The sequence below is a fragment of the Gymnodraco acuticeps genome, unplaced genomic scaffold (genome assembly GCF_902827175.1).
Source record: "Gymnodraco acuticeps unplaced genomic scaffold, fGymAcu1.1, whole genome shotgun sequence".
Lineage (NCBI taxonomy): Eukaryota > Metazoa > Chordata > Actinopteri > Perciformes > Bathydraconidae > Gymnodraco > Gymnodraco acuticeps.
This window is the reverse complement of record NW_022990346.1, coordinates 1,795,007-1,816,000: the sequence shown is the minus strand read 5'-3', so window position 1 is coordinate 1,816,000 and position 20,994 is coordinate 1,795,007. Positions and strand designations below refer to the sequence as shown.

At 41.4% G+C, this 20,994-nt stretch overlaps 1 protein-coding gene across 2 annotated transcripts in view; it reads right to left on the bottom strand.

Annotated features, from left to right (window-relative positions):
- Positions 1-200: 200 nt before the first annotated feature.
- The window catches only part of grm2a (glutamate receptor, metabotropic 2a), a 30,650-nt gene continuing 9,856 nt past the window's right edge, over positions 201-20,994 (bottom strand). Inside the window, exons 1-5 of one of the 2 annotated variants that reach the window (XM_034223805.1) lie at positions 19,359-20,089; positions 9,303-10,140; positions 5,470-6,533; positions 1,893-2,070; positions 201-1,092 (exon numbers count right to left, since the gene is read on the bottom strand). In XM_034223805.1, the coding sequence (XP_034079696.1) occupies positions 1,019-1,092; positions 1,893-2,070; positions 5,470-6,533; positions 9,303-10,140; positions 19,359-19,886 (2,682 nt within the window). In that variant the 5' untranslated portion in view covers positions 19,887-20,089 and the 3' untranslated portion in view covers positions 201-1,018. Of the gene's footprint in view, positions 1,093-1,892; positions 2,071-5,469; positions 6,534-9,302; positions 10,141-19,358; positions 20,107-20,994 lie in introns of those variants that run through there. The other variant, XM_034223804.1, reaches the window with a different exon arrangement.

Here is a 20,994-nt window from a genome sequence, read left to right as displayed (position 1 = left end):
TCCTCAGACAGATTTGGTCGGTTATATCCCCCATCAGCAGATGATGATATTTGGGCTGGTGATTTTCATGCAGAGACTGTTTGGTTTTGGCAGATGGTGTAGATTGAATTTGATATTAGACAGCTTGGAATTCAAACCAAATCTCCAGTTGAAATGTGCACCTCACTATCTTAATTCCACCTTTTCCACACATTTTCGGACTGCAGCTCAGGAGCAGGCGTTATACTCTTTAGACAGTTGATGGTTTGATCCCCTGCTCCCTTTGTCCACATGTAGGAGTGTCCATAAGCAAGTCGCTAATTTGGCCAGGCCAACACTTAGGCTGGCAGTTCTGTCATCATCAGTGTATGATTGATGTGAGTGTTTGAATGAGAGACAAAGTACTAAAGTGTAAAGTAATCTGTTTTCTGTGCAGTTAATCTTGCAAACTACAGATATTACATTTATTGCAGCAGCAGGTAAGGAAGTGTAAATGACAACTTAATAACGACAGAATGTTGGCAAATCTGACTACCAAGTTTTTACATTTGTCTCAATGTTTACAGTGTCAAGCCAAGCAAATCTCAAACCATTTTTGTATATCCTATCATCTGGAATATGCATCTCATGATGGTGTACAAGTAATAAGGCAGACTGAAAGTAACTTTAATAGGCCTATTAATAAAAAACACATTTTATTTACATAAATTACAAGAAAGCACAAACTGGTTCACCAAAATCTACATTAAAAACGTCTTGTATATATTACATTTAACAGATTTACTATAATTTACTCCATTGTTGAAAGTAGAATCTTCAATAAAAACAAGGGCTATATGCAATGTTATTGACATCTCATTTCAATTGCTACGAGTCAAAAAACAAAATAAAATAATCGGGACATTGTACTCACAGCACTTTGAGGACAACAAAGTCAGGACGATCGTCTGTATGACCTCTTTAATATTTGAGACACCTGATTCAGGACTAGTGATTAAATAACTCTTTACAATGCTTGGCAAAGGAACTGTGTTGATCTTCACAAGGAGGACGTTGTGGAGTCCACTACTTCTCGTCCGTTACACACAGTTGGAACAACATTGGAGGCTGATGCTGAAAACCATTAAACAAATTGTTATTTAGGTTTACAAAAACAATACAGATACAGAAAATAACATATTCCACTTGCCATGGCCATTTCATTTCCACTTAGCTATTCAGCAGTTGATAATCAAGTAATCAATTATATAAATTATGTTGATTTGTAGTCATATCTGTCAATATCACATTTTCTAAATAATTTATTAGAAACAAAAGTCGTTTTTTTATATATTTTTTAGAAATCGTTAGGAGTGAAGCGAAAAAACGATAGAATATTATTTGCAAAGATGCCAAGTAACATTATTTTATTAAATATAAAAAATACAGATTCAACTTTTTGGTATAATTTGCTTTTTTAGTCCACTAGATGGGGCTGATAAGATGGAGTCAAACTGCATGAATTGGAGTAGAAGAAAGGTAATGAATCGCAATATTTAACAATATATCGCAATACACAGCATAACTTGTAAAGCGACCTTGGGTATCATGAAAGGCGCTATAGAAATCCAAGTTATTATTATTATTATTATTATAACGCTGAGTGATTCCTACAAATTACACTTCACTGGAACAAGGTTCTGTATTTTATCTTGCGTACATTTCCAAATGTTTATTTCAAATGTAAAAATGTCTGATTTGTTTTGAGCATGATTGATACAAAGTTTTGAAGGAAAGGTGCTTACTATAGTTATAGAGTAGTCATAAATAATGATATAACATCACATTTCAGTTAAGTTCTGAGGATTGTTTTATTTGTTTTGGTTATAAGCTTGGCAGTAACTATGATCATGTTGTTGTATGTTAAGTGTTACCTTGAGAGAAACTGGAGCCTTGGCCGGTGGTGACGCTGAAACGGGTGGTGGCCACTCTGAGAGAGCTGACATTCTTCTGCGGCTGGAACAAGATTATGTGGACCTTGGGAGCGAAGAGGCAGCCCAGCACCACCGACCCACTCAGACTGACAGAGATACACATGGTGGTGGTCTGCACCTGAAGGAGAGGAGGGACATTCACAGATATTACTCAGTGGTTTGAGTTGAGAAACAGAAAAATAAACTTATTTCTAGCTTTCTATAACATTAAAAGGTCGCACAGTGCCAGTATTAATGTTCTGACAGTCGAGTCCCAGTGTTAATGTTGCATTCTTTTTGTGTGCAATTTTTGGATATTAGTGTATTAGATCATCCTCAGAGATGATTTGACTTTGAAACAACCAGAACGTTTTAAGTTAAATGTATTCATGTGGAATCATACTAGAATTGACATCAGGTTGAAGCCCATTGTGATGTACACACATATTAGTTTTAATAAAGGAGGGGCTCAGAAATGAGGAAAGAATTACATATTTTAAAACTCAGAATCAAAGTAAGGTGCAAAAGAGGAGGAAAGACTGTGACTGATAAAGAGAGGTGTTAAGTGATCTGCTTATTTGCTTGTCAGTCAACTGCTTAACTCACGCTCTTTTTCCCGCACCCTGCCCACATCCTGATGTATCATCGGTCTGCTCCTTCATTTCCAATTTCTGTGCCGATTTTTCTTTTTCCTGACTAACACTATACAGCCCAGCATTGTGTGGCAGGTGCATCCAATCTTCACACACCACAGCAGGTGTCTGTTTTCACTCTGAATGCTAATGTTGGTATTAAAATAATGGGGGCACCAACCATTTCGCTGTGCACAAAAAACAAATAACATGATTATAACAATAACAAAAAAACAACCAATTAGTAAAGCCAGCGATGTTAGTGACACAAAGTCAGTTTATCCCATTTTTTATTTACATAAGAGAGTTAAATCATCTTAAAAATATGAATTGAGTTTCTTACTTTTTCACAATACATCATGAGTAATTATTAGAATAGTATTGGACAATTGATACAAAATATATAAAAAGAAAGGGATTCATAATTAATGAATAAGAATATCTATAGGAATTAAATATATATTTGATATGTTTACAACTCTGTGATCACTACACTTTTTTTATTCGTTCAAATTCACATTAGGCTTCCTCTGAAATAATGTAGAAATACTGACACACTGATTGGTCCTGGGTTAAGATGTTAATTTCCGAAATTCTGCGATCACCCCTTCTTTCCTGTATATCTGACCTGTATATTTGCATACATGGAAAAAGGGATGAATAAAAAGGCAAACTGACAGCTCACACCTAATGATCTAAGAAATACCAAACTGCACAGAGGCTAAATGTCCTCTACTTAATTCAGAAACAGTTTTGAATAAAACTAAGGACAGAAGTCTATAGGAATGATTTGAATAATTCACAAGATGTTGCTTTGGAAAAGTAAGGAACAAGAAATCTGCCTTTGCAATAATATGTCTCCAAATGTCTTCTGCTCGAGTGTGGTGGACAGCATGAGCATGGCTACAACGTATTCTGCTAGTCTCTGTACCTTTTTTTAATAACATGTTTTCTTCTATAACTTCAGAGGTTTTATTTTATTATACGAATACAGCACTGCTGCTTCGGAGGTAAAAAATATTGTCTGCTGTTTCAGGTATCTTAATTCCTCCAGAGAACCTCACAGCAGAGATTCTTCCTTGTATTAGGCTCTGTGCTGCACATATTAAGCTTTATTGGATGAACCACACACAAGCTAGTCCTGTGACATGGACCTTGATTGAATTCAGTGGAATAATGTTGATCATCTGTAAATAACCTTAACATACTGTGTATGAGTTAAGTTAATGAGCATTTATTGTTAAAAAAACAAAAAATATTGATATCATACTTGTTCCCTACTGGTTCAGATGATCTCTGTCATTTTGTTTTTTAATGCTACATTCCTAGATTTTTTCCTGGTTCAACTCTTTCATCAAACACCGAGATATGAGTTTCACACTTTTTCCTGTATGTGTGAGATAACGCTCTTAAGGGGATCTTTTCTATTCTAGAGACAACAATTCTATGGTGTTGATTTAAACCAAGAAGAAATGACCAGAGCTGGCATACGGAGAATCCTCTCCCTCAGGGTGTGTAGAACATCCTCAATATTTCATAGGATAATCAAATGTGTTATTCATGGTTCAGTAGTAGTAAGTTTGCTTTAACATTTCATGACATACCACAATCAAATATGTATTTGTTATTCACGTAACTATTTGCATCGGACTGTGACAACATTTTGAGAAGTGGTGTAATACAACTAGGAGAGCACTAATATGTCCCTGCCTGTGAAAAACTAAAGACACTTTGCGAAGTCGATAGCTTCAGTAATTATTTATCGGTCAAAGGGGATATCTGCGTCCAACTGATTAACCCTTTCTGGCTGTGAATGGCTGCTGCTGCCTGGAGGCCTGGTGAAGGTTCGTCTGAGCCTAGCTGCAGTCCCAGGATAGAGGGCACAGCTGGGACTCAGCATCCCAGGCCTTCACACTCCATTCCACACAGCTACGCACAGGGACACACGGGGACGTTCAGTCCTCATGGTCTCGCCCACCTTCTCCATGTTTCTGCAGAGGGGCTGGTGTCGGGGGATTCCTCTGCCAATTTCTCCCTTCTGCCTCTCTCTCGCTGCTCGCTGTTCAGACCCCAGAGGAATAAAAGCCCACGACTCCGGCCACCCTTTGCTCTGACGTTCTATCCCTTCACTGTACAGTATGTCTCAGCACACAGGGTCAGGGACTGAACATGGTCTATCTGTCTGTCTGGATTCATGTTAAATTAGAAGCATTTCTGTGGATCACTTTAAACCTTGTTTCTTCAACGTTAGATTGAGTTGTTGAAATGCTGAGGCTGAAGGGATAAAATCACTTCCTGTCATAGGTTTTTATTTCAGCAGGGATATCAAGAGCTCTTTCTCTCCATTTCTTTTGTTAGTTTTGAGCAAACTCTCTATGCTATTTTGTTCTTAGGAAAACCTAGATGACCAAACTGTATGGTAATTATTCAACTACTAGGGTTGGTTGTGAGGAGAATAAGATATGGGGCTGATTGTTATACTTCTCCATGGTTTAAGCATGCATATTTTATCATTTACTCTCACTTCATTAATATTTTAACTTTGAAGGTAAACTAAGAGTGGTCAAGTTCTTATCTTTGGGACCAAATTAAAATCCGTAGTATGCGAAGAATTAAAGTTGCTGTAATAAAGAATATATATTCCTAAGAGCCAGAGGCAACACAGACACGACTGACTGCTGAATCAATAATAGCCAACATTAATTTGTGATTTCATGCATATAAAATCCGAATTCAACAGCAGAAGAAGTCATGAGCTGCTATATTTGCTCAGATCAAGAACCTAAAGCCATCTCTACAACAACAAAAAAGATTTAGGAAAATAAAAAGGAAAGACCTGATTGATAAAAAAAACATGTGTTTTGATTATTTACTGTATGAAGCATGTCAAATCTAACTTGACTCACCCTGTAGTCACTTGCAGTAACGTAGAAAATAGGCTGGAAAGCCAGCCAGATGATGCAGGTGGTGTACATGGTGAACCCGATGAACTTGGCCTCATTGAAGTTCTCAGGGCATTTTCGGGTCTTGAAGGCGTAGACCGTGCAGAGGATAATGAGGATGCAGTTGTAGGTGAGCGACAGGAGCATGCTGGAATCCTTGCTGTTACACTTGAGGGTGACCACATCTCTCCTCTCCGGGCTCACTTCCTTTCTCACCCCTGGGCTCTCCACCAGAAGCCAGAATACCACGACTACCAGCTGGCATGAGATCAGAGCACCGCAGATGGCAACCTGGGAGGCCGGGCTGATAAATCGAGGCCGCTGCGCTCCATCCTTCACCCCGCTGAAGATCCGGGCGATGCGATTGGTCTTGGTCAGAAGGGCTGAGTAGCACACTGCAAATGAAGTGCCTAAGCCAAGCCGACGCAGTGTACAAACCGCCGTGGACGGTTTGGCTATGTAGATGAAGGTCATGCAATAACACATCAACACTCCCAGTAGAAGAATGTAGGAGAGCTCACGGCCACTGGCCTTCACTACGGGTGTCTCATTGTGTTTAAGCAAAAGGCCAATGACGAAGAGCGTACACATCATCCCTAGAAAGGAAATGGTGACGGGTCCAATGGCCCAGGCATCTTCCCAGCGGATGTACTCCTCAGGCAGATCATAACAGCCTGTCAGGTTGCTCAGAGGCCACTGTCCAAATCTGCACTCAGCACAGGTGAACTCATCCAGCAGATACTGGTAGGGCTGACAGGGGATACAGATCCAGCAGCACACATCTCCAGGCTGCATACTCTTCACCTCGTTCTTCCTGCAGGGGTCACTGCACTGGGAAGTGGGCACAACCTGGCTGGCCCAGGGGATCAGGGTGGTGTTCAGGGTCAGGCTCTGAGCCCAGTACCCAACCTTACGGTAGACGTAGTTGCCATCTTCTTTGTGGTAGTGGAAAATGTTGTAACGGCCGAGGCTGTCCCCAAAGGTGTCAAAGCGGACCTCATTCTCTGTGTCTGGTGGACGAAATGGCGCTGAAGGTGAAACAAAAGAATGTTAGAAATAACAGGTCGCCGTATAAGGATGTCATTGTATCATAAGTACAAGGTCTATATACAAACTGTGAAAGCAAAGCATAAATGTTTGTTAAACGTATGACAGTTTTGGGGCAATGCGACTGTACATTGTACTATAAACTCTTGAGGTAAATGTTTCTGGTAGTGGAGTCTCATAGAACATTTATCTCTTTGTATGTATCTCAGCTGTCACTTTATTTTTTCTCGCAGCACAGACTGAGCAGTGATTGTGACAGGACACAGGTGCACATTGTCAATTTACATGATGGACAGCACAGTTTGAGTCTGTTTAAGCTGAAGGAAAGATCCTGGATGTAACACTAGATTTGTGACAGACACATTTTTCGTACAGATGGTATCAAATATGTAAAGTATCATTATATATCATAAAGTACATGTTATCCATTACATCTAATGATTTTTAAATATGTAGTTAGGGGTCCACCTTTTCTGTGTTTTCTCCTTGGGGTTTAGCAATGCCTTTGGGGAATTACTAATTTAGGCCTTTAATGCAATTCATGGTCTCTGGATAGTAAAACCCTTTGGGTATTCTCCACAGAAAAAATGTGAAGAGCAGAAAATCACAGCTGGATGAGGGCACACTGGTCCTCTTCAGTCTCCCAACAATGAAAATGACATTCTTTACATAAATCAAATGCTCTCAGTTTCATTTACCAAAGTGAGAACATTATTGTTGTGTCTGTCACTTGTGATGTGTGACACTATTACACATTTTGTGTTGCAGCTTTGTGTAGACGAACAGCCTTATCATGTCTGCTGTGTTCAGTCTTTTGGAAACTAACAGTTAGTTAAAATGTGTGAAAAATGGAGCCTGCAGGCACGAGGGTGAGGAAATAGTTTCATCTTTGCAAATTGAATAATTCAAAACGTATTGCAGCTGCACTGTATAAACATGTGGAATTATTCTTGCACTAATTCAACATCTTATATTAATTGATACATTGAATCTTAATTGATATAAAATTATTTGGGAGCCTCCAGTGCAGGGGTGGCCAACCAGTCAGAGGTTAAGAGCCACATTTTTTTCTATGTTACTGCAAAGAGCCACATCAAACACACAGTCACTGATACCGCTTGTTTCCGTTTTTTGTTTTCTGGAGACAAGATTTCAACCACGTCACTGATGCGTTTTTGTGGCATTGGGATATATATTTTTTAAATCCTCTGGAGCAGAGAGAGGAGCTGTGGATTATTGGTATTGATTAATGCATCAGTGTTTCTTAGGGTCAAAAACACTAAACTCACAACTTAAAATGAAAACGTTTAGTTTATTTAATAAAAGAGCACATGTTCAATGTGAAAAGTGACAGTAGTTATAGATTATTTGCAATTTGGTGCTATATATATATTTAAAAATAAAATTATATATATATATTTTTTAAAACACCTTGAATATCAGGGGGGGAGGCGGGGCTCCATTGGCGGGGCGCAGCGCCCCTCCAAGACAATGGTAGGGGAAACACTGGATAATGTTTAATCAACGATAGGTTTCCCCCCCCTCAAAGGTGATTGGTTCACTGCATCGCAGGTATTATTGTGATTGGCTCTTGGGCCACATCAAAATGATACGCGCTGTCATCCTCTCATACTGACACCACACATACATAACATGGGACGAAAGTAACGGAGCGATTTTATCCGAGCCTAAACAACTTTGACCGGCCAAATTACGTCAGAATGATCAGCATTCAATACTTAACAGACCTACTAAATATCAGGTTTAACTGTCAGGAGTAGTGTTGTCACGATCCCAACATTTTGGTTTCGATACCAAGTCAAGAATTGCGATTCCGATTCTTTTTCGATACTTTTCTTAAAAAAAGGGAAACTTAATTATTGTAATACGTAATTATTGTGCTTTATTTCACACCAGAACCATAACCATAACACAACCTTTTAAACAATGAGAACAATAAATAAAATAAATGACAAGAATTCGTATTAAATCAAATTAATAAATGTCTTACAGACAGGCCTCGTGGTGTCCGTAGGCTTGCCCTCACTGTCAGAGATATAGCTCAAATACTTCCAAATTTCGCTTCTGGCGTCTTTTTTGTCAACAAGCCGAGGCGCAGCGGCAGTTGCACTCCCACTTGCAACCATGCTTCTCGTTTTCTCACATGCTCTGGCAGGTAGCGCGTGCAGGAGAGAGGGGAGGCACTTAGAGCGTGCTTGAGAGGGGAGGGACTTAGAGCGTGCTTGAGAGGGGCGGGACTGCAGGCACGGCTGCAGTGCAGGGAGTGGAAGCAGAGCGTTGAACACACACGGCTCTTATTAAAACGGCGCTTTCTCACCGGAGTACTTTCCCCCGTCATTCTTAAAGTACCGATACTAATGAAACGGAGGAATCGTAACGTTTTTAACGGCAGGGTATCGCGGTACCTTTCAAGTATCGGTACACCGTGCAACACTAGTCAGGAGTCAGTGTCTCTCCCCCAAATTCACACATATAAAATTCGATATGAACTGAAGAGCCGCATGAAACTAGGCAAAGAGCCGCATGCGGCTCGAGAGCCGCGGGTTGGCCACCCCTGCTCCAGTGCATGCAGAGTGCACTTGAGGAAATTCAATTATTTTACATTGAGGCTTGAATGGAGTTTCGTACAGATGACAGAATACTGACAAGAAAGGAATCTGTTTTACAAAGTAAGACATCATATCTGTTAGCAACTTGTAATAACAGTACTTCATTAAGATTTCACTCACCCTCAAACTTGACCTTGAGAATGTAGTCCCTGTAGAATTTCCTGCCATTGCCAGGTTTGAGAGGCTCACACACCTTGGTGGAATTGGGGCACAAGGCCTGCCTCATGTTATGTAAGGCAGCAGCCATTGCATAGACAGCATTCACTACGAACATGATCTTGGACTCTGGCTGAAACGGTATCTCGTTGAGTGAGTGCTTCCCACAGCCCAGGTCATGGAGGCTGCATTGGAACTGGTTTTCCCAAAACTCTCTGAACCAGGGATTCCTGGTGTTGTTGTACGGGTGCAGGGCAGTGAAGTAGTTATTGAACTGGGGGATGCCATAGGAAGCCAGCTCGATGGTGAACGCCCCGTCGGCTACAGCCTCACTGCCCCTCACCACACTCTCCTGCGCCCCCCAGCCATCACTGGCCACCCAGGTGAAGCTGACGTTCATGCGGTTGGCGGCCACCAGGAGCTCACGGGCGTCCTCGCTGCGCGTGAAAAGGATGACCACCTTGGCGTTGGACTTCTGCTGCAGGGAGCGGATCACGTTCTCGTAGCTCCAGCGGCTCATGGAGCGGCTCACCTTGGCCGACGTGGCAATGCAGATCTGGCGGGCACGAGCCTCCTGCTGGAAGGCGTCAATACCGGTCTCACCATAGTCACCTTCCGATGCCACTGTGGATACATAGGTCCAGTTGAAGTAACGCAGGATCTCTGCCATGGCCTTGGCCTGGTAGAAGTCAGGGGGCACGGTTCGGGCAAAGAAGTCATAGCGGGACTTGTCGCTGAGCTTGGCACTGGTGGAGGCGTAGCTGATCTGAGGGATTTGGAAGAGGCGCAGCAGGTTGGCCACCTGGAATGAAGGAAGGACATAATGATTATGTTTGGTTCTTAAATCAGGCTTCAAACAATACTTTATTAAGTACGTATGAACATGCAGACTGTTATGAGATTGTCATTGAGATTTTTCTAATTAACACTCACAATACTCATAACACTTTATAGAAAACATACCCCTGCCAAGTGGGGCCATATTTCTAATTGCTCAATATCCCCAAAAAACAAACAATAAAATGTTTCCCCTGCAGATGCAATTAGCTCACCCCAGTCTCTAATTGTTTCACTGGATCCCTGCTGGGTCTTTCACAACTCTAACTCTCCTGCTGACTGAGGGATACGTTTCTGCATTTAACAACTATTGGGATTGACAGTGTAGCATTTTTTTTTTTTTTTATTGCTGTAAACAATTGCAAGTTATTGCTCTGCTGTGGAGAAGAGAGAAGAGTACACAGGGAGAGACAGAGAGGGGTTGAGGGCAGGGATTGGGAAACGAAAGGGCAGCAAGTATCAAAGAGTCTTGAAACAAAGTTTTCTGTGTAAAAGGTTTTGTCAGTGTTGTGACACTGCGCTCAGTGTGCAGAAGCAGCTCCTGCCGAGCTTTTGCTTCAGGCCTTTCTGTGGAAGCCTAAGGGGAGCCGGTCTGATCAGTCAAAATCTGGTTGAGTTTAATGCCGGCTCTCACACCAGCCCCCTAAGTCATGGCACAACATCTTGAATGCCAATGAATCATTCCTGAGAAAGTCAAAGAGGAAACTCATATATAAATTCCTTCCCGCTGAATTTATTTCATCAGTCCAATATCGAATTACTACATTGTGGGGCAGGACTTCTGTGAAGCAATTTAATACAAATTAAAAGACACTCACCATGTATAAGTATAAATTAGATGTTCAGTATGATGTGGCCCGTATTTGGCTATTTAAATAGGTTCTTTTGGCAGCCAGGATGAAAATTGCAGAGCTGTCAAAACAATTACTGAAGTACTTAACTTAAGAAGGGAATAGCAAATATATTACAAATACAGACCAAATGTGCTAGGAGAAAATAAAGGTGGAGTAGAACTGAATAAACAGGCTCTTCTTGATCAGTATGTGTCCTCGCTCAAAGAGAGGGCAGTACACTGAGACGTCACAACAAATCTACTGTGATGTGCCTCAATGGATATTAATCATAGGACCTTTGTTATTCTGCAGGATCAGAGAGATGTATATTCAATGAGCCAATTGCAGTGATTTCAAGACCACTAGATTTATTGGAATTAATGAGAAAACATTTCTCAGGAAAATGAGATGCAACAGCACAATCAGGAGTGACTGGACTTGATTTTTCACCAGCATTGCGTTTGGGCAACTGAAGACAAAAGTTTAAAATCATGAGAGTGAGCATTTCATATCAGATCAAAGGCTGCTCTAACCTGAGATTGTTCTGGTGATCTTGAGGATCAAATTATTCAGACAGGCTAATAATAACATTTTTACATAAAATGGTGTCCCTTCTTAAACCGCCTTGACAGCCTTTCTGGCCATGTGGTGAGACAGCTGGCGAGCGTGCGCTCATCTCTCTTAAGGAAAATGAAAAACCTCACGCCCAAATCTATATTAAAAAAGTTCCTAAACCAATTCCTACATCTCACAAGGGTTTTCATAAAAATTCCCTCCTAATCAAAAACGTTCCCTAACAAAAAATTGTGTTGTTTAATTTCCTGGCTTTATTGGATTTAAGTTGTGAGTTGCTTTCAAGCCTCACAAGTGTGTCACATACAGTAGCAAAGCATTCAACAACTTCTGCTTTAATTGCAGTCCACACAAGGACTCCTGCATGATGGTGCACCATGAGTTCTTTCCATACATAAAAACACCTGCTAATCGAAGACACTATATCAGAAGGAAGGATTGGAATATGATTAATTGTATTGACTAAAAGTTGATCAAATCCAGACAGAAAACCTACTCAAAATGTAATTTCTCCAATCTTCATGCACTAAATAGGAATTCCTGAGTTCTTCTTGTAAACATGTTTTCTTTGATCTCTTAGGCAAACTTCAGCATGTGTTCAGAGAATAAAAAGCAGGATTTTTGAAGAGCAGTTATCACTTCAAACAGTTTTTTGATAAACTTGAATCACTTCAAACCATTCATAAGAAATACCTTTCTGTGTTACCAATAACATTTATTTTTCATGAGCATTTACGAGTGAAATATGTCTGCGATGTAATGGATCATTTAAATCCTGGTGTTACTCCTTGAGTGGGTATAACTTCTTGGAGTTACTGTGGTAGAATATTTGTGTTCACATTAAGGAGTGTGGACACATTCTGTTTTTTTTTGGTATGTTGAAATACAAAGACAAGTCAGAGAAGCTGAGCCGGCTCCTGAAGGGAACGTACAGGAGGTTCTGCAGGGATTTGAAACCAGGCCAGTAAGACTGCACTCAGTTCTTAAGATGAAGCTCTTAACCATCTCTGAGCTTTGAGTCTTCATAGATAAAGAAAGCACAGAACCCACGTAAGTGCATTAACATATCAACAGATTCACGTGTAAATTGAGGTACGCATTAAACATTTAAAGCAGAAGGACCAGACAAAGGGGATTGCCAGGCATAGTTGTGTTAATGTGATCATTTTCTTCACACAGGTATAAAACGAAAAAAATAAATGTCAATGTTTCTGTAATTTGGCTCTGCTTGCGCTTGTGAATGAGTAATTTCACTGCAGCGTATTAAGGGAGCTGAATGCCAGTTTAGTAATCCACTTACATGTGGTTTATGGAGGTTATAAAGCACCGTGCCAGACCTGTCACCAATACAAAGGGCTTATTGGAAATCATTATATAGATATTCACATGGCTTATATGAAAAGCCAAGACCCTTCCACCTGCCAGGGCCTATGACTGACACATGTGTAGAGACCATAGTATTTGCAAAGAAAAACAGATAGTATTGAAAAGTTATAGTATTTTAGAGCAATATATCTTTAATAGATATTTTGGTGTCATGGGGCGAAGCCTGCGAGCTAGTTCAGGCAGTCAACTTGAGCACTTATGCTGCATTCATACACAACGCCCCTTGCCACTCTACAACCAACCAAACACAGTCTCCTTAATATGCCGCTCTATTTAACCTGCCAGATAGCTCTCTATGCTTTGCTTGCTGCTGCTATCGCTGCTGCTACTTCCACGTCGCTGCTGCTTGCCTGCCCTACCACCCCAGCTTCCACCTGTAGGCTCAGGGGTTAGTTATTTAATCATCACTCATCGTGCTATGTATATCTATGGAGTGATGAGGCCGAGCCTAGACGCCAAACTCAACTAAATGCTGCTTCTAATAAACATGTTAAAGAAACACGTGAGTTGTCTGACTGAACTGGAGCATTTTGTGGTGAGGGATAGACAGTAACCACGTTCCTCTTTTCCACCACTTAATATTATTATACATGCACTTGTTTTGTGATGCACCTCAACCTCAGGCCCACCTGCTTACTAGTTAGAACTGCACAAGGATCCTCATTCAGAATCTCAACTGTAACAGGTTCACAAGAGATACAAGAGTCCTGGAGCTAGAGATAAACGAGGACAAGAGGAGTAGACAGAAGAGCTTGAGGACTAAGTTACATGACACCAGACAAGCTGTGCCAAAAGGGAGGGAGATGCGTAGTGCTTTAAGGGTTTGTGTGTCAAGTTGACGTCCTGCGGACATTATCCTTCAGCGATTTGGGCTTGGAGGGGGTTGTGTCTTCCTGCCTATAGCTGCAAGTTTTAAGGAGGCTGTGAGAATGTGTTTCTATATTTGTGAGCCTCCCTCCATTGAAAATAACATATTATTACATATTAAAAATATATGTTTTTCAATTTCTAACAATTTAAAAACTGATTTTATTGAATTATCTTAATGGCGTTTTGTATTTCATTCCCATTGCTTCATCATGCATCTTTGCTTCTGCTGTACAGTAAATGTATGCAATTATGCATATGTGTACACTGGAGATTAAAGAGGTAAACAGTCTAGAATACATGTATTGTATTTAACTTAGTCATTATGTTTTACAATATTAGTACATAAGGCAATTAGAGTTTTTTTTAAATGCATGTCCTTTAATAATAATTCCACTTTACAGAAGTAACCTGTAACATATTGTGTGCTATTAATGTTTGCAGTACAAGAAGGAACCAAAAGGCATTACTTAATTGTATTCAGACCAAATAGTACACGAGGAGGGAAACAAATTAAGCATAAGAGGTTTCTGAACAATTTTGTTGAATTCATCACCAAGTCTAAACTGCTGGTATCTAATAAGTAGTTACCATTAGCTGCACAGCATGGCTTACAATCCCACCCATTCATCTAAAGGGATCATCCTACATCAGACTGCATCTTATTTAATTACGAAAATTAAGAAGTGCACTTTTGTGGCTTTGCACTACAGGGTCGGGTACTGAGAAGATTACTGTGAGGGTGGTTTCATTTCAAGCAATGAGAGCAAACAGGACCCGGTAGCTGCATTTGACACAGAGACACGAGTAACAGGATGTTCTTTTCAGCTGTCGTATACTGTTTTTACACAGATACCCCTGAGGCACCAGCCAACACCATGTGCTAGAATAATTCTGCTGCCCATGTGAAATGTCAAAATACAGTGGTATAACACATAAAGATAAAAGCTATTTATACAGCCTAAAGTCTTCCATAAAAAAACTCCAAGAATGAAAGAAAGAAAGACAGAAAGTGAGAAGAGGCACAGTTGGGGCAATAGTCAAATGACAGAGCTAGAGGTATACAGGTATAAAGAAAATAAGAGAATCGTGGTCTAGGAAATATCAGGCCTACTTTGTAGAAATGTCATGATTTTTTTCAACATGAAAAGCCCATCTGCTCTTCCCAGAAGACTGTCTCAGTGTGCTTCTACAGCAATAACACCGTGTTCCCAGAGCAGCAGTCCTTATCTCACTCAGTATCACACATACACAGCCCACTGCAGTTCCCCCGAAACACACATTCAAACACATAGTATACATGCAGCACAGTCAGTCCATGCATATAGTGTAGTATGCTGTGGATCATTATTAGTTTATTTCTTATGATTTAGTTGCTTGGCAACGGTTTTAACGGGGTGGAAATACGAACTGTTGGATACCTAGAGTAAGGATGCTTTTTGATCAAGGCCTGCCCCCTCATCCTGCTGGAGAATATGAATCTCCTTTATGCTGGAGTCCTCTTTCAAAGCCTTCAGCCCATGGAACCATTCAGACCACACCACACGTTAAGCTATGGCTGTACATCCTTTCATTTACAATGTCAGTTACTCAGCTTTGACGTCCACCTGCATTCATATCATTCATTTTCTCTGCTGCTCAGTATACATTATCATCTCTTATCAGTTCCCTTCTGTCGTACAAACACCACAGACTCGATAGGAAGCAGCAGGAAACATGTTACATTTATTTAGTTAACAACCTGTTTTTGATCAACTAAAAATCTAAAAACCTGACAACCCAAATTGGGGCTCAGCGTTCTCTCCCCCATGCTGTCACTCATATCTAATAACTGTGCGATGGTCATGCTATGTATTTGATCTGCACAAATAGTGGGCTCTGCCAAACCACTGAATAATCCAATCACATGTGAATTATTTACGATTTCAGGAACACGTTCTTTACTTTTTATCCATGAATAATGCATTTTCACTGCATGGCTTTACTGATATGTTTCATCATTGTTGTTCTCTCTGGCATGAATTCTGTCATGTGTGTATCCATGTTTAAATCCTTTGTATGACTCATATGTGCTTCAGAAATTGGCACTGTCTACCCGCAGATGAAGACAATTCTATAAATAGGATTGTTTGTGGGGGATAAAAGATGAGATTCTTGATCCGTCTGAAAAAGCCCATACATTTACGTTATTATTCCGCTCACACAGCTTAGTCTGCAAATGTCAAGCAACTGTGTTCATATCAGAATCAATCTTTTTACTTTCCAGCATGCATCCTTGCGAGTGTGTCTTCTCTTGTCTAATTTGTCACTGAATTTGACTCCATCTCAGAAAGTACGCAAAAACAATCCAATTCATTCAAAAGGTACCTTTAAACAATACTAACTTTCATACAAATACCCTGGAATAAGGCAGGTGTTCATCTCAGACAGATTGATGTGTGCTGCTCTGAAAGATCAGAGTAGTATTGTTTAATTAGACGGGCTCCAGAAATGTCCTCTATCTGTGTATCATGACTGAGAATTGTTCTTTTGTGAGCAGTTGAGTGTTTGACATTCCAGAGGTGTTGTTCCACTAATGCGCCGCGGTGATTATAATGTTTTTCCTCTGGGATGCTCTCCTACAAGTGAGTCATATCCAGCAGCAAAGACTGCCGTCAGGGTAACAAAAGTGGAGTCCTTTCCATGTATTAATGAGAGGCCAGCTCGAGGCTAGATGTTCCTGTACTGTAATTGTGGGAAATATCATATATCATCTCTGATTAACCCACGCCTTTAGGACAAAGAGCAGGGTGATTTTCACTCTAGCTACATCCAGAAAGAATCAGATATTCAATGCAGTCTAACAGTGTTTTGAGGATTGTTTTTTATTAAAGCTTGCTTTCAGTATGCAACAACTCTAGGGTTAACGTGTATCTTGTAGTATCTGCAGCTCTTCACACATGAGGAGAGATGCTGAATGTAATGAACATGTCATTGCTCGGCCCTTACTCTCTTTGCACTGATAACCTGCTGTGTAGAGAGACCGCAGGGAAGATGTTCAAGACCAAACGCTTCAATCACATGAATATTTCTACTCATTCAAACTGTCCAGATTGCATCACAGACCTTCCTGTGACTGTTTAAGAGGCAGGCTTTTATTGTCAAATGGTTTGTGACTCACTCCACCTCCCCCCCCACCCCAGCCCCATGATAATATCTGCCTGTCACTGTGTCAGAGTTTCTGTGAAACATGATCTCTTGTTCGATCCCTCGACATCCTCTGTGTGCAGGCACACCTCTGCCAAATCACCAGACAGTCCAGCAGCAGCCACAGATGGGCAGGACAGGACCTCGCCTGTGAAAGCGTCATTGACTTCGCCTCCACACTTATACTCAATCTGTGCCCATGTAACGCCAGCATGGCTAGGCCTGCCCTGCCGCCAAATCCACCCCCTTATCTGCGATTGTCACACCACAACACCAGCAGCAGAGCAACACGCTCCTTAATTGTGACATTTAGACAGCACTCGCCACCTGTCAGTTCACCATGTTACACCATGTCACCATGGCAATAAGGATCTTTAAAATAACATTGTTAGTTGTCCAGTAACTGCCATGCCATCGGGGTGAAATACTCACGTCTGCAGAAGGGCAAACATGGAAGCCTTTCACACAGCCAGGCAGGCTCACCCAAAGGTCTGACTGGCTATAGATTATGCACAGCGCAGCTAAAGGACAGAAACATTAGGTGGAGATCGTAAAGCAACAACCAGCGGCAGCACAGACATGCCACCAATGCCCCATATGGACATCTCTCTGTAACAGCATTTCTCCAAAACTACATGCAGACAAAGACAAAATATTGATGCAAGGAAATCATTTATTTAAAAGAAAGAAAGTGATTTAAAAAATGAACAGTTCCAGGCACTATGAGTCTATTTGTCTTCAATAATGCGATGCTCACCAACCAGAGCTAACCTTACAACCCAACTGCATTACAATATAGAGGAATGTTCATGGTGAGAAAAGGGAACTGTGTCCTGTGGTGCACTCCTGCTGATGAGGAAGATTCAGTGAGGAGCTGGGGGCAGACCTCAGACCTCAGGCTTGTATAGTACATCCATAAATTACCACAAGACTAGGGCAATCTCTGAGGAGCCTCAGATGCAGAGTTTCAGTAAAATTACAGCTCGTTTCTCAAATCTTTTATTTCCAAACCGTCCTTTTCTCAAGGGATCTTAATATAGGTCCTCAGAATCCCTCCTCTTGTTTCATAGTCTGTCTCTGCGTAATGTATCATTGCACTGTACTGTCATTTTGGCATTGTTGTTTGTCAGTAGGGAGACCAAACCATTTATCTTGGAACGACAGGGCAGAAAACAGAAATGTTTGCAGAGTTCCAGCACAACAAGGGAATATTAAACCTTACATACTGTTAAAAGTAGCATTAAATCATTCAAATAAAATACATTGTTATTGATTTCTTTCCAAACTGCTTTCAACTTAATTCAAAAATATGAACAGGTCTTTAAAGTACCACCTTGAGAAACATTTGTATGGCAGCAGATAAACACTGAAGCAGCCCTGCTTTTCTTTCTGTTGGCATCTGAGTGCTGACATGTCTCCTGCTGTTCACTGTTTTTCTACAAATCATGACTCAAATGTATGGAAAGATGCCTCCACTTCCATTGTCCTGAAGTACCCACTGGGGAAAGCTGCTAACCGCACACTCCCTCTGTCTATGGCTCATCAATTATCTGAAGCTAATTATTATTTCTGGACGGACAGAAGTGTGTTCCTGTCTTCAAACAAGCAGATATCTGACACGAGGCTGCACGTCTCGAGTGAGGTGAACCATACTCTTCAGCCGAGACAGCGAGAGGACGTTCCTCTAGCTGTCAGAGCCAGGACGATGAGTTCAAGATAATGCTTAAAGGCATGTATATTTCTCAGTTTCACGTGACCCACCCATCTCTTTTCACAATAACTTGAAATTACACTGATGTGGCAGCCGTATCACAGCCGAAGATTTGGAGAACCAATTAGCAGGGAATTCATCGCATCAGCGTGAGTGAGCCGAAAGGAGCGCTGCTGCTGAGAGAAATCAGGCCGTCACTAGTCATCCTGTCAGCCTGTCCCGAGCACAACATCTGTAGCACGTCTGCCTCTGACAGGATCACTGCCGAAGTGTGAGTTACCGGGAAAGAGAAAGAGATCTTCTAAATTAGATCAGGCAAGCATATGGGCGTACAGGTAAACAGATCCTCCTCGCGGAACTGATACTCATTAAGTCCCTGTGTTAACATCTCGCTAGGGGTAATTGCACATGGTACTTAAGTCTAAATGGACAGTTATGCTACCATCCATCACAGTCCCTCACATACCCTCTCTCTATTTCAAACCTGTATTAGCAGTTAAATACACGTTTTGTAATTGCCTGACAAAATGTAAGTCCCTTTAAACCAGCTCTTTCAAACAGCACATGAAACTTAATGATTCTACTGCAGATACAATATCTGTCACTCAGTTTGTGTGTTTGAATTACCTGAATGGAGACATCACTGTAGGAGCCTCCTATGACCCCGGAGATAGCCAGAGGGACGTCATCATGGATGGCATAGGAGCCGTCAGGGCATGTGTACTCGCTGTCATCCACTTTGGTGAGGGAGGCCCTGACAAACTCCAGAGACTGCTCCAGAGCGTAGGTGTCTTTAGAGCAAGTGTCCAATATGTGAGCTCCCAGTTTGATTCCAGGCAGGATGCGCTCATCCTTGTTGATTTCATCCAAAGCCAGCAGCATGGCCTCCAATCTCTGGATCCCTCTCTGAGCATTGATCTTCCCACAGTCCTCTGCTCCCTCACCCTTCTGGTGCACAGGGAACAGCCCGCCGATCATCAAATCTCCTTCCAGTGTGATCTCCCTCTTGGTGTCAGTGGTATAACCCACCGCAGGCAAGCCCTGGGGAGCCTGGGCAAACAGAGACACATAGAAGCACAGCAGGCTGAGGCGGGACAGCCAGGGGGGGTCGGGGCACAGGGCGCACCCCCAACACAGGGGATTTCCCAATGACATATCCCTGGGCAAAGCAAGGTCACTGTGCTGCTTGAGGTTCTGGTCAGCGTCTGGTTGGCTTTGATGACGGAGGCTCTGGAGAAAAGAACAGTGAGGCGCAGCAGCACCAGGTCTCACAGCACCGGAGTTTTTATTCTGACAGAGGCCATCTACAGCATCAGCCCCATCCTCTTCGTCCTTCTCCTCCTCCTCCTCCTCAGAGTTTTTTGTAGATTACAGCCTGCAGATCAAACAGAGAGAAATGCCTTTGAGATGGAGTACAATGATCTCTTTGTTTCACACACACACACACACTTGTATCTGCCACTCGTCCCATTGGGTATTTGACATGATCTGCACAAGTGATTCATATTTATATAATTTGATTTGAATGAATAATAGATGTGATATGCAGTACAGAAAAAGTAGACACTATAACGGTTATTATACTAGCGTTAGCCTATCAGCAATATGATCCCTGAGGAGAGAGTTCACCATCGGAGCAAAGTTCACCGAGGGCAATAGAAACATCCTTCAAATGGTTTTCTCATGTTTTCAAGGAGCACACGGTCAAGCCTTCAATATAAGAGGTTTCATTTTTATTTTGAAACCCCTTTTTGTCCTTCTGTTTCATTGTCTGTCCGACCTCCAGTTACTTCTCTTCTGAGGCAGATGATTGTACAACTCTTTTAAAATCACATGTGCACATCCTCCTCTACACCCAAAGTCTGCAGAGATACCAAATCATGTCCTGAAGGATTGTTTGTCAAATCACATTAACTACTCACGCAGTTTTACAAAAACACGATTTATGCACAACAAAAGCGAAATCCACACGCAAATTAAAAGAGATGAAGTACTGAAATCTATTGCAAGCATATTATTCGCTTTTTGCTAACATGTTGAATAACTGTGATTGTATCTAGAGCTACATTAACGTATTCATTTGTCTCATGTGGTAAATCCTTTTTTTCAATGCAAAGTGAGGTGCAACTTCAAAATATTGTGAGCCTCTCTCACTCACAGCTAAAAAAAACACAGATGTGACTCACGCTGAGGCAAACAGCCCATGTTGGGTTTCAGTGTGTAGAGTGGAGCCTCTCTTGTCCTTGGAATATCAAAGCATTTC